General features: G+C 40.9%; 1 protein-coding gene and 1 long non-coding RNA gene across 2 annotated transcripts in view; one reads left to right on the forward strand and one right to left on the reverse strand.

The window, feature by feature from the left end:
• The window catches only part of GNB5 (G protein subunit beta 5), an 89,228-nt gene extending 85,048 nt beyond the window's left edge, over positions 1-4,180 (reverse strand). Inside the window, exons 1-2 of the mRNA XM_033920464.1 lie at positions 4,044-4,180; positions 893-1,004 (exon numbers count right to left, since the gene is read on the reverse strand). Coding sequence (XP_033776355.1) covers positions 893-1,004; positions 4,044-4,169 — 238 coding nt within the window. The 5' untranslated portion in view covers positions 4,170-4,180. The remainder of the gene's footprint in view (positions 1-892; positions 1,005-4,043) is intronic.
• LOC117348389 lies at positions 909-9,083 on the forward strand. The gene is made up of 3 exons (XR_004536976.1): positions 909-1,233; positions 4,031-4,088; positions 9,018-9,083. It is a non-coding gene; the product is annotated as an uncharacterized LOC117348389 (long non-coding RNA).
• Positions 9,084-12,053: the final 2,970 nt, after the last annotated feature.

The following is a 12,053-nucleotide window of genomic DNA, read 5'->3' on the forward strand; positions in this document are numbered from 1 at the left end:
TATGTGCAGTGGTCTTTTGATCATAGATGTCCGACACTACTATACTAATGTCACAAATGCCTCTCTGCCAGTTCATCCCAGTTCATTTCCTATGTGCAGTTTCCTATGTGCAGTGGTCTTTTGATCATAGATGTCCGACACTACTATACTAATGTCACAAATGCCTCTCTGCCAGTTCATCCCAGTTCATTTCCTATGTGCAGTTTCCTATGTGCAGTGGTCTTTTGATCATAGATGTCCGACACTACTATACTAATGTCACAAATGCCTCTCTGCCAGTTCATCCCAGTTCATTTCCTATGTGCAGTTTCCTATGTGCAGTGGTCTTTTGATCATAGATTTCCGACACTACTATACTAATGTCACAAATGCCTCTCTGCCAGTTCATCCCAGTTCATTTCCTATGTGCAGTTTCCTATGTGCAGTGGTCTTTTGATCATAGATGTCCGACACTACTATACTAATGTCACAAATGCCTCTCTGCCAGTTCATCCCAGAACTCTATAACTGCATTCCAGACTCTTACCTAGAGCATATCAGATCCACAATGTCTCTGTTTCATGAATTTCATGCAAGCGGAGTGCTATCATAAATATTGCAAGAGTTCATTAAACCCTCATTTCATCTTTCCATCTACAAAGTCAACTGGCTCTCAAGGATCAGCCCACTCCGTTTATCACATGAAAAGAAGCTCTACCCTGCTCTGTTAACTTCAAAACCAAGCAGCTACCTGCGCCATATTTCCAAGCTCTGATATGCTCCCGGTCCAGTTCTGGCCCCGGCCAGCTAAAGTTGCCAGAGCGGGCAGATGTGCAACAGCTGCTTCTGCCGCCTCCTTGTTTATAGATGCGCGAGCGCAGCGTCCCCCCCCCCCCCCCCCTCCCCTACTCACGCTCCACATCGTGCAGCTTGGCCCTCTCCTCCTCCAGCTTGCCCTTCAGGCTCTCCGCTTCGTTCTTCAGCGATGCCAGGGTCTCGTTCTCATGCAGCGCTTCGGTTGCCATCTTTGGAAGGGAGGGAAAAAAAAAAAAAAAAAAAAGAGAAAGAGCTAGTGAAGAAACCGGCAGCGAAACGAGCGGTCAGCCGGTGCCCCGCTCAGGGAGAGGAGAAAGATGCTGCTGCATCCGCCGCCCGCTTCAGGGCCGGACGGGCTACTGCAAGCTCCGCCTCTCCCCACTGACGTCACTGAAAAGGCGGGGGGCGCCCGGGCTCGTCCCGCGCTGACGCTAGCAGGTAAACGCGGCAAATAGGACGCGGAAACGTCATCGAGTGGACCAAAGGGAGCAAAGACACCCAGTTGTGTGGGCACACCCAGACAGACAGGTTTTCAGGATATCCACAAAGAAGGTGCGTGAGATACGCATATGCAGGTAGTGGTGCCTCACACAACGAACTTAATTGGTTCCAGGAGCAAGTTTGTTATGCGAAAAGTTCGTTATGTGAAACGCGTTTTCCCATAACAATACATGTAAAAAAAAATAATTCGTTCTGTAGCATAAAATATGCTAAGATGACATAAAAAAAGATAACTTTTTTGTTATTATTTTTATCTCTGTCTGTCTTTCTGTCCCTCTCACTGCCCCTGTGTCTTTCTTTCTTTCTTTCTGTCTCCCTCCCTCCCGCTGTCTGTCTGTCATTTTTCCCCATTTCCCTGTGCAGCAGCATAAGGGGTTAGGGAGTTTCTCAGGCTGGCAAACTGTCTTCTCCTCTCCCTCTCTAATGCTCCTCCTATGCTTTCCTTTTCTGTTCTCTTCCTCCTTCACCATCCCCTCCTCTTTGTCCAATCTCTCTCTCTCTGCTTCTCTCCTCCTCTCTGATTTTCTTCTTCTACCTTGCCTCTCCTCCACCCTCTGATGCTCGTCTCTCCTGATTCCCCCCTCTGGTGCTGGCCGACTCGTGGCTGGCACCCATTGGCTGCTGCGCGCGAGACCTGCCAGCGGCCGGATGCAATGGGAAGCAGTCATCTGTTGAAGGCTGTAGTCGGGAGTCAGCGCCGTTAAAGCTGGTGGTTCTGCTTAGAAAGAACCACGCGCCTGTTTGAAAACTGTCACGCCGCTGGAGCCGGGAGGCGACAGAGAGCAACCGTTGCCAATCCAGCGCGTCTCTCCCCGTCTCCTCCCTGTGCGTGCATGCTCGCTCTCAGGCCTCCCCTCCCCACCCCACCATCCTAACTCATACCTGAGGCCGTCCACCACCAACACCACTTCCGCAGCTCGCTCGCGCTTCGATACCCCGTCCCCTCTGACGCGGGCCGCCTCGCTGGAAACAGGAAGTGTTTGGGGGGGAGGGCTAGATGCTGGATAATCGGGGGAAACAAGTGAGAGAGGGCAGTTAAGCGCAGTGCCTGCGCGGAAGGATGCAGCTCGGGCGACTTCGTTGTGTGAAACGAAGTCCGTTGTACGAATCAAGACAAGAAGTTCGTTGTGCGCAGCGTTCGCTGTGCGAGGCGTTCGTTATGCGAGGCACCACTGTACTATCTTCCTCGATATGCAAATTTATCTGATACATATTCATTGGGAATATGTTGATAAAGTGACTAGCTGGGTGTGCCCAGAGGAATGGGTTGAGAAACATCAGAGAGAGAGAGATCACTGTGCTCTCACTCAGACCTCTGCGCATATTCAGTCAGTCAGGTATGTAAGATACCCACAATGAATATTCATGAAATAGATTTGCATACAATGGGGATAGTACATGCCGATTTATCTTATGTATATTGAGTGTGCAAGTACATTTTAATCTTGCATGATTTAATCAAGTACAGTATATTTTAATCTTGGGGGAGTGCCTTTCATCATTTTAAGATTATAATATAGTTTGATTTCATTTGTAGCCTAAGTGGTGTATTGAGAGTTTTCAATAAACATGTCTATTCATTGTGGATACCCTGAAAAACCTGATAGATTTGGTGTGCCCAGAGAGCTGGATTGAGAATCACTGATTTAGAGGTTCATTTGTTGGTATCCTGAAAATTTGATTGGCAGGGGTTGTCAAACCAGTTCCCAGGAGGCACTTAGACAGGCAGGTTTTCAGGATACCCGCAATGAATATGCATGAGATTAATTTGCATACAGTGGAGGTAGGACTTGCAAATCTATCTCATGCATATTCATTGCGGGTATCCTGAAAACCTGTCTGGCTAGGTGTGTCTTGAGGACTGACAGAGCTCCTGCCTTAGAGCAAAAAGTTCTCAGCCTAGTCCTCGGGACACATCTAGCCTATCCCAGACAACTGCAACAAGCTTTAACTATCCAACCAAAAAGAAAACACCTGTCAGTGGTTCAAAAACCTGGTTCTAGAGGCACCCCAGCCAGTCAGGTTTTCAGGTGCCCCACTACTCTATTGCAGTGGTTCCCAACCCTGTCCTGGAGGACCACCAGGCCAATTGGATTTTCAGGCTAGCCCTAATGAATATGCATGAGAGAGATTTGCATATAATAGATGTGGCAGGCATGCAAATCTGCTCCATGCATATTCATTAGGGCTAGCCTGAAAATCCGATTGGCCTGGTGGTCCTCCAGGACAGGGTTGGGAACCACTGCTCTATTGGGATGTCTGTGTGGCCAGTCCATTGTAATGTTGGCCCCTCCCACATCCAAATGGTATGGATTTGGACTTTTTGTGGTTGAAAATGGCAAACAAAGTTGGACATCTTAAGGATTGGGCATCCTGGCAACCAAGATGTCTAATTAGGTGATTTAAAAAAAATAAAAAAATTAGGATATTTAGCAGTTTTGCCTGTTTTGAAAATGGCTGTTTCTCCACCTCCAGCTTTTGACATCTTGCAGGAAACGTCCAAATTTAGACTTGGACGTGGTATCGAAAATGCCCCTCACTGTCTCTTACATGATTTTTGCATAGTACTATGTACATCCAGGAGCACTATAGAAATGATAAGTTGTAGTAGTAGTAATAGTACTGAAATATTATAAGAGGGAACAACTTCATGAAGAAAATGCAGGAGAAAAGAGCTACAAATAATTCACATTCCTTTGGTACATTTTCAGGCTGACTTTTTTTTTTTTTCTAGCATTGTTACGTACCAGCTCAACACATATGGAACACACGTCGATGGGCTCAGTTTTGAGGTAAATTGTTCTCAAGGGTCTTTCTCTGCTACATTTACAACAAGGACCAAATTGAACTCCTGAAAATGTCTGGTCACACATCTTTCGTGTAGGATGATGCTGGCAGAGAAAGAGAGAATGAATGAATTGGATTTGAAATCTTTCCTCTATTCACATGATAGCTAATGGACATTAGACAGCTGTACATGGGATAAGCTAAACTAATCTCTAAAGCCTGAGGACCAGTTAATACATTTAGAACAGTCTCAGAGCTCTGGAAGTGCCTTATTGTAAGGACAGCTCATACAGTACATTTATTTACTTATTATTAATAAAGCAAGGCTTTATAGTTGATTTTTCAGAATGCACTCATTTGGTGTATTTTTTTTAAAATAGATGTTAATTTTAAATATGGCAGCTCTAAGAGGCAAGCGCTAAATGCTCATATTTGCGCATCGGAGCATTTAGCGCTCTGGGTCGTGGTGGGAACCTCTACTGTAGCTTAGTAAAGGTGTGTGTGTGTGTGGGGGGGATAATCAGCAAAATTCCTGGCAGTGGTCAAATACACAGAGATGACACACTACTACACTTTTTCTCAACTTGCAGGTCAGCACTAGGGTAGCTTAATTTTTGCACAGAATTTTTGGTACGTCTCTGCATTTTGTAGCATAGTGACTTTGGTACATGTATAGATGCTGCGTTTTTTTTTTTCCTTTTTGTATGTTTATTTCTTGAAATGAATAAATAGAACGCCATAAATTAAACAGGACAGACCTATTTCCTTATAGTTTATGTTATGATGTTTTATTGTAAATTACCTGAATCAGTGATGGCTTGGTGGTTTATGAAATTTTTAATGGAAACTGAATTGATTTAGGTTCTAGGCCCCTGCCTCTTCCCATCTGTCTGTGAACATAAGAGTAGGTCCATATTTTGTGTCCTAGGTTTATTGTATATATATATATATATATATATATATATATATATATATATATATATATATATATATATATATATATATATATATATTACATTACATTAGTGATTTATATTCCGCCTTTACCTTGCGGTTCAAGGCGGATTATATAAGAATTGTTGTGAAAATAAGAGGTACATATTGTTAAGATATTAAGAAGTACTTAAGGAATAGGTTGAACATTTTCTAATTTGCTAAGGAGTAGTTGGAATTGCAGGAGGGGTTCAGAACATGTTTGGTTGTGTTATATTGGTTTTATGTATTTTTTGAAGAGTAGGGTTTTTGTTTCTTTTTTGAAGGTTTTGGAGTCTGTGGTCGAAGTCACCTACCTATCAACTTTCCATCTCTCCTCTCAGCCTCTTACCCCCTCTCTAGCCCTCCTATTTCCTGTTTCACTCCTTCCATAGCCTATTATTCACTTTTGGTTTTCACCCACTATCCATTATCACTGTTCCATCCTCTGACTCAGTCCCATCCCAGTTCTCACCTACTTTCTCCTGTTTCTTACTGCATCCAATCTCCAACTATTCTTTTAACCACTTCCCCAACTCTGTTTCCATTCTCCATCTCCTTGCCAGCCTCCCCAAGGCCTCTCTTTCATGGTTCTACCATGTCTTGCACCTCCCCCAATTAGTCCAACATACCCCCCTTTCTCTCCTTCCGCCATAAAAGATGTTGTTAAGATAAAATATATCTTGTAAACAATTGTATTAAGTTATCATTATGCATCTTTGTACATTGTGTGTCCTTAAGGACAGAGGAAACTTCAGGAACTAGTAAGTTCTGAGTCTTACAGAGAAATGATGCAGCCACAGTGAATGCACTGATCACTTGACATAGCTCAGAGAGGAGAGAGACAGACACACTACACCGAACACTAGATACAGTAACGACTTGGATGGAAGACCACAAACTGAAACTTAACCCAGACAAAACTAAATTCCTCCTCCTCGAAAATAACAAAGTCCCAATCATAACCAATTTAGAAATCAACTCAATCAATTACCCCATTCAAACCACCCTAAAACTACTAGGTATGACAATTGACAGATGCAACCACAAATAAATAAAACAATACAGAAATCTTTTGCAGTTATGAGAAACCTTAGACAAGTCCGAAAATTCTTCAAAAGAACACAATTCCAGCTCATAGTACAATCCCTAATGCTAGGCCTACTGGACTACTGCAACATCCTCTACCTCCCCTGCCCTGCAACAATGATTAAACAATTACAAACAATTCAAAATACAGCTCTGAGACTCGTCTACTCATTGAGGAAACACGACCACATTATAGAGGCATACATCAACTCACACTAACTTCCAACCCAGGAAAGAATACTATTTAAAACTATAAACGGAAACAGCCCAACCTACCTGAACAACCGCCTCATCCAAACTACCTCAACCAGACATAGAAAAACACACACTTTCCAATCAAAGAAGTAAAATGGAAAAAACTATACGACGGCCTACTAGCCATTCAAGCAGCAAAATTAGATAACCAAATCGCCAATCTACTGATAACAACCCCAGACTACAAGATGTTCAGAAAGGAAATAAAAACTATACTCTTCAAGAAATCCCTAAAAAAGGCTTAATACCACGAGTACCTTCCTTCTTCCTATCTTCTCCCTAACCCACTGATACTACCTGACCCACTCTTGGAAATGACATGTGATCCTCCATCTATAACTCTCTTTGTAATCCGCCTTGAACCGCAAAGTAATGGTGGAATAGAAATCTCTAATGTAATGTAATAAGATGTTGTTAAGATAAAATATATCTTGTAAACAATTGTATTAAGTTATCATTATGCATCTTTGTACATTGTGTGTCCTTAAGGACAGAGGCAACTTCAGGAACTAGTAAGTTCTGAGTCTTACAGAGAAATGATGCAGCCACAGTGAATGCACTGATACACTTGACATAGCTCAGAGAGGGGAGAGATTTTAGTTATATAACAAATAGTGCATACTTTTAGAAAATAACTCTCAGGCCATTAAAATTTGCTGCAGAGCCCATTGCACACTACAGTCTTTGCAACAAATAAATATAGTTTTAGCATACATTAACTGTTAGTAAATGACCCCCAAAGAGATACATTTATTCATTAACACACTATTGCAGCCTTTAGTAAGTAAAATGTCAGTTTTATTACAAGTAAGTTTGAAGAATATTCTGGATAGTTGTATAATACAAGTGTGATGCAAGTATTACCATATCAAGAAGCCATTTACAAAAGGTTTTCTTCCATTTTATATATGTGCAGAAAATATTTAGTAAGAAGGGTGTGATTCTGTAAAGAAACAACTTATAAATCTTGCTTTCAGATATATGATATTCAAAACATTAGTTTGCTTTAACAATTCAGAAATGTTTTTAGAACTATGATGACAGTTTTATCACATTTAACGTTCTTTGCAGACAAAGAAAGTGAACTGCAATCTCAAACATATCACCTTACAAAATCTTCATGCTATGTTGGTTTGGGAATACACCTTGGAAAGAGACATTCTAACTTCCTTTTTAAAATTACATACCCAGCACAGCACGATCACTTGAAGTTGATTCAGTGGATGTGGAGCAAATGTAGGAAGCCAACCGCAAGCCAAAAGCTTAATAATCTACTTAGGAAGGTATTAAAAGGTCAGGTCCTTCTGTATACAGATACAACACAATCAGGAGTAGCAGACATTTCCAAAATGTATCTTTCTTCTCAGTATTGGGTGCGCAGCAGGCTTTTGGATTTCTCGTGACAAGCTAAGCATAAAATCGAGTCAGTTCTGGTTTTTAAATACCTGTACTAACATGTTCTGTGTTAAAAAAAAGTGTATTTTTACTAATGAATACTAAGGGCTCCTTTTACAAAGGTACATTAGGGCCTTAACACGTGGAATAGCGTGCGCTAAAATGCTTTGCGTGCTAGCCGCTACTGCCTCGCTTAAAACGCTAGCGCACCTTTGTAAAAGGAGCCCTTAGTATTCATTAGTAAAAGTGTACTTTTTTTTAAAACACAGAACATGTTAGTACAGGCATTTAAAAACTGGGGGCTAGATGTACTAAATGCTCCAATCGAGTACCAATGGTCACTAAACCACTTTGACTGGTTTAGCGACCGATGGAATTCGCTGACCCAGTTCTCAAAATGGCTCATCGCATGGATTTCCATGCGGTTGTACATTCTCCAATTCTGGAATGCAAATTACTTTATTGCTATGAAAATGAGGTCATTAATATTAAAATCAGCCATCCGATCAATGGCCTAACACTGCATGCCATAATCAGATCAGTAATACAGACCCGAAAAAACCCGACAGGTCTATTGTGTTACCGACAGGTCTGACATGTTTTATTCATTTTCTTTCTATGGGCATAGATGTGTGTGTGTGTGTGTAACACACTTGTCAAGGGCACGCTTCTCCTGATGTAGGACTGATTACTTATTAGCCATTCTTTAATGTGATGAAAGCAGAGATTGGGCCGTACAGGGTCTCTGACCATGCGTTTGGCTGCAGATGACTTAGGGGTATCCAAGGGTAAAAGGGTACACATGGAAATTTCCATGGGAACTCTTTGGGGATCAAAAGCAAAAACAGCTTTCACAACAATCAGTTTAAATTGTGGACTACAGTACAAATAGGAGGAAAAGCCTCAGAGCGGCATCTACCTGAGGATAATCAAGGAATTGAAATGTAATGTAATTTGTAATGTAATTTATTTCTTATATACCGCTACATCCGTTAGGTTCTAAGCGGTTTACAGAAAATATACATTAAGATTAGAAATAGGAAAGGTACTTGAAAAATTCCCTTACTGTCCCGAAGGCTCACAATCTAACTAAAGTACCTGGAGGGTAATAGAGAAGTGAAAAGTAGAGTTAGAGGAAAAATAAAAATAAAATAAACATTTTAACAAGAAAGGGGTTTTTGCTGAACTGCTCCAACTAATAGCCAATCTGTTTCTCAAATCAGGAAAGATTCTGGAAGACTGGAAATTGGTGAATGTTATGCTGATCTTCAAGAAAGGTTCGAGGTGAGATCCGGGAAACTACAGACCAGGGAGTCTGACTTCGGTACCGGGAAAGATGGTGGAGGCGCTGATAAAGGACCGCATCATTAATCACCTTGATGGATACAAACTGATGAGGACCAGCCAGCACAGCTTCAGCAAAGGAAGATCTTGCTTGACAAACTTATTGCACTTCTTCGAAGGAGTAAATGAGCAGATAGACAAAGGTACCCAGTCGACATCATATATCTAGATTTTCAGAAGGCGTTCGACAAGGTTCCGCATGAATGCTTACTTCGGCAAATTGCGAGCCACGGAATCAAGGGTGATATACTCACGTGGGGGAGGGCTGGTGTTGGAAAGGGGTGAGAGGGGGGTGATTGGGGAAGTTATTGTTTATTATATAAAATATTTGAAGAAATGTTAGAATTTTATAGAATACATGGATTAGAATTTTAACATTTGTAAAATCATTTGTAAAGAATATCTTTCTATATAATATGTATGTATTTTTGCTCTATTCTTTCAATAAAATGTTTGAACATAAAAACTGGTTGGGGGTGAATGGACAATATTCGGACTGGAAAATCATCACAAGTGGAGTGCCGCAGGGTTTGGTGCTCGGGCCTGTGCTCTTCAACATATTTATAAATGACCTAGAACTTGGCACGACGAGTGAAGTGATTAAATTCACGGATGATACAAAATTATTCAGAGTAGTGAAGACACAGAAGGATTGCGAAGACATACAGAGACATAAATACGCTCGAGGAATGGCTTGCAAAATGGCAAATGAGATTCAACGTGGATAAGTGCAAGGTGATGCATGTTGGTAACAAAAATTGTATGCATGAATACAGGATGTCCGAAGCAATGCTTGTAGAGAGCCCCCAGGAAAGAGACTTGGGAGTACTTGTAGACAAGTCAATGAAACTGTCTGCGCAATGTGCGGCGACAGCAAAAAGGGCTAACAGAATGCAAGGAATGATTAAGAAGGGGATCATGAACAGATCTGAAAAGGTTATCATGCCTTTATACCAGGCCATGGTACACCCTCACCTGGAATACTGCATCCAACACGAAAAAGGACATAGTACTACTCGGAAGGGTCCAGAGAAGAGTGACAAAAATGGTTAAGGGACTGGGGAAGTTGCCTACAATAAGGGGCTAGAGAAACTGGGCCTCTTCTCCCTTGAGAAGAGTAGACTGAGAGGGGACATGATTGAAACATTCAAGATATTGAAAGGAATTGACTTAGTAGAGAAAGAGAGACTGTTCACCCTGTCCAAGGTGAAGAGAACGAGAGGGCACTTGCTGAATTTAGAAGGGAAAAGATTCCGTACAAACGTAAGGACATTTTTCTTCACCCAGAGAGTGGTAGAAATCTGGAATGCTCTTCCAGAGGCTGTTATAGGGGAAAACACCTTTCAGGGATTCAAGACAAGGTTGGATAAGTTCCTACTGGAACAGAACATACGCAAGTCTAGACTCTAATAGGGCACTGGTCTTTGACCTAAGGGCCGCTGCGTGAGCTGACTGCTGGGCAGCGGCAATTCTTATAACCTCACTCTCTTAACTTTATTTTTTAATAATAATAATAGTTTATTTTTATATACCGCCATACCCAGGAGTTCTAGGCGGTTCACATCAATCAATCATTATACATACAGTACAAATAGATACTTAAAATTGAAATCTAAAATTTCGGCAAAGTTAAAAGCTTACAGTGGGAAGATACAAACAATTAAAAAAAAAAATTATAAGCAAGTAATAAGATACATTAGGTTGCCAGTCTATTGAATAATTGAGTTTTTATCTGTTTTCTAAAATCAAGATAAGAGGAAGCTTCTAACGCAATTTTGGCAAGTCATGTATTCAGTGTGGCTGCCTGAAAAGAAAAGATTCTGTCGAGGAACCTTTTGTGATGACAGGATTTTATTGAGGGATATGCAAACAAGTGTACTCTTCGAGAGCTCTTATTAATGTAACTCAGGGTAAAATGAGGGGTAAGATAGCCTGGTAGCATGCCAAATACTGCTTTGTAGCAGATACATGAGAACTTAAATAAGACTCTGGATTCCAATGGCAGCCAATGAAGCTTTGATAGAATGGAGTAATATGCTCCCATTTTTTTTTAAACCAAAAATAAGACGAATAGCCGTACTCTGAACTACTCTCAACTTTTTGAGAATTTTCTTAAAAGCACCCAAATATATGATGTTACAGTAGTCCAGAATACTTAAAATGGAAGATTGAGTTAACAAGCGAAAAGAGCATTCATCAAAGTACTTCTTGATGGTGTGGAGCTTCCAAAGCACTGACATGCTTTTTTAAAATATTACATCGGAATGTTTTTCCAATGTGAAGTGTTTATCCAGAGTTACTCCCAATATTTTTAAAGGTTGTTCAATAATGTAATCTATCCCATTTACATGTATCATTGTTTCTTTGATTTTATCATTGGGAGTTGCTAAAAAAAATGTGTTTTTTTCTGAATTTAATTTGAGTTTGAAGGCAGCCATCCAGAGTTCAATCTGATTTTAAATAGTTAATAATGAATTTGTAAACTCAGATGAGAGACAGGTTAGCGGGATGACTATAGTGATGTCATCCGCATAAATATAGAATTTAAGCTTTAAGCTCTGTAAAAAATTTCCCAAAGAAACAAGATAGATGTTAAATAGGGTGGGAGACAAAGGGGAACCCTGAAGAACTCCGCAGGAATTAACCCAGTGGTAGGACAGAATATCGTCCTTCAACACCTGATAAGATCTTTTGGCCAGAAACCCACGAAACCAGTTCAGGAATTTTCCCGAAAATCCAATGGATTCCAAGCAATCCAGAAGAATGTTATGATCGACCAAATCGAATGCACTACTTAGATCAAGTTGCGAAATCATAGCGCTTGAACCTTAACTAAATAGTGAGTGCAGGTAGTCAAACAGAGAAGATATGACTGTTTCAGTGCTGTAACCTGATCGAAAACCTGATTGGTTATC

The sequence above is a fragment of the Geotrypetes seraphini genome, chromosome 14 (assembly GCF_902459505.1).
Source record: "Geotrypetes seraphini chromosome 14, aGeoSer1.1, whole genome shotgun sequence".
Taxonomy (NCBI): domain Eukaryota; kingdom Metazoa; phylum Chordata; class Amphibia; order Gymnophiona; family Dermophiidae; genus Geotrypetes; species Geotrypetes seraphini.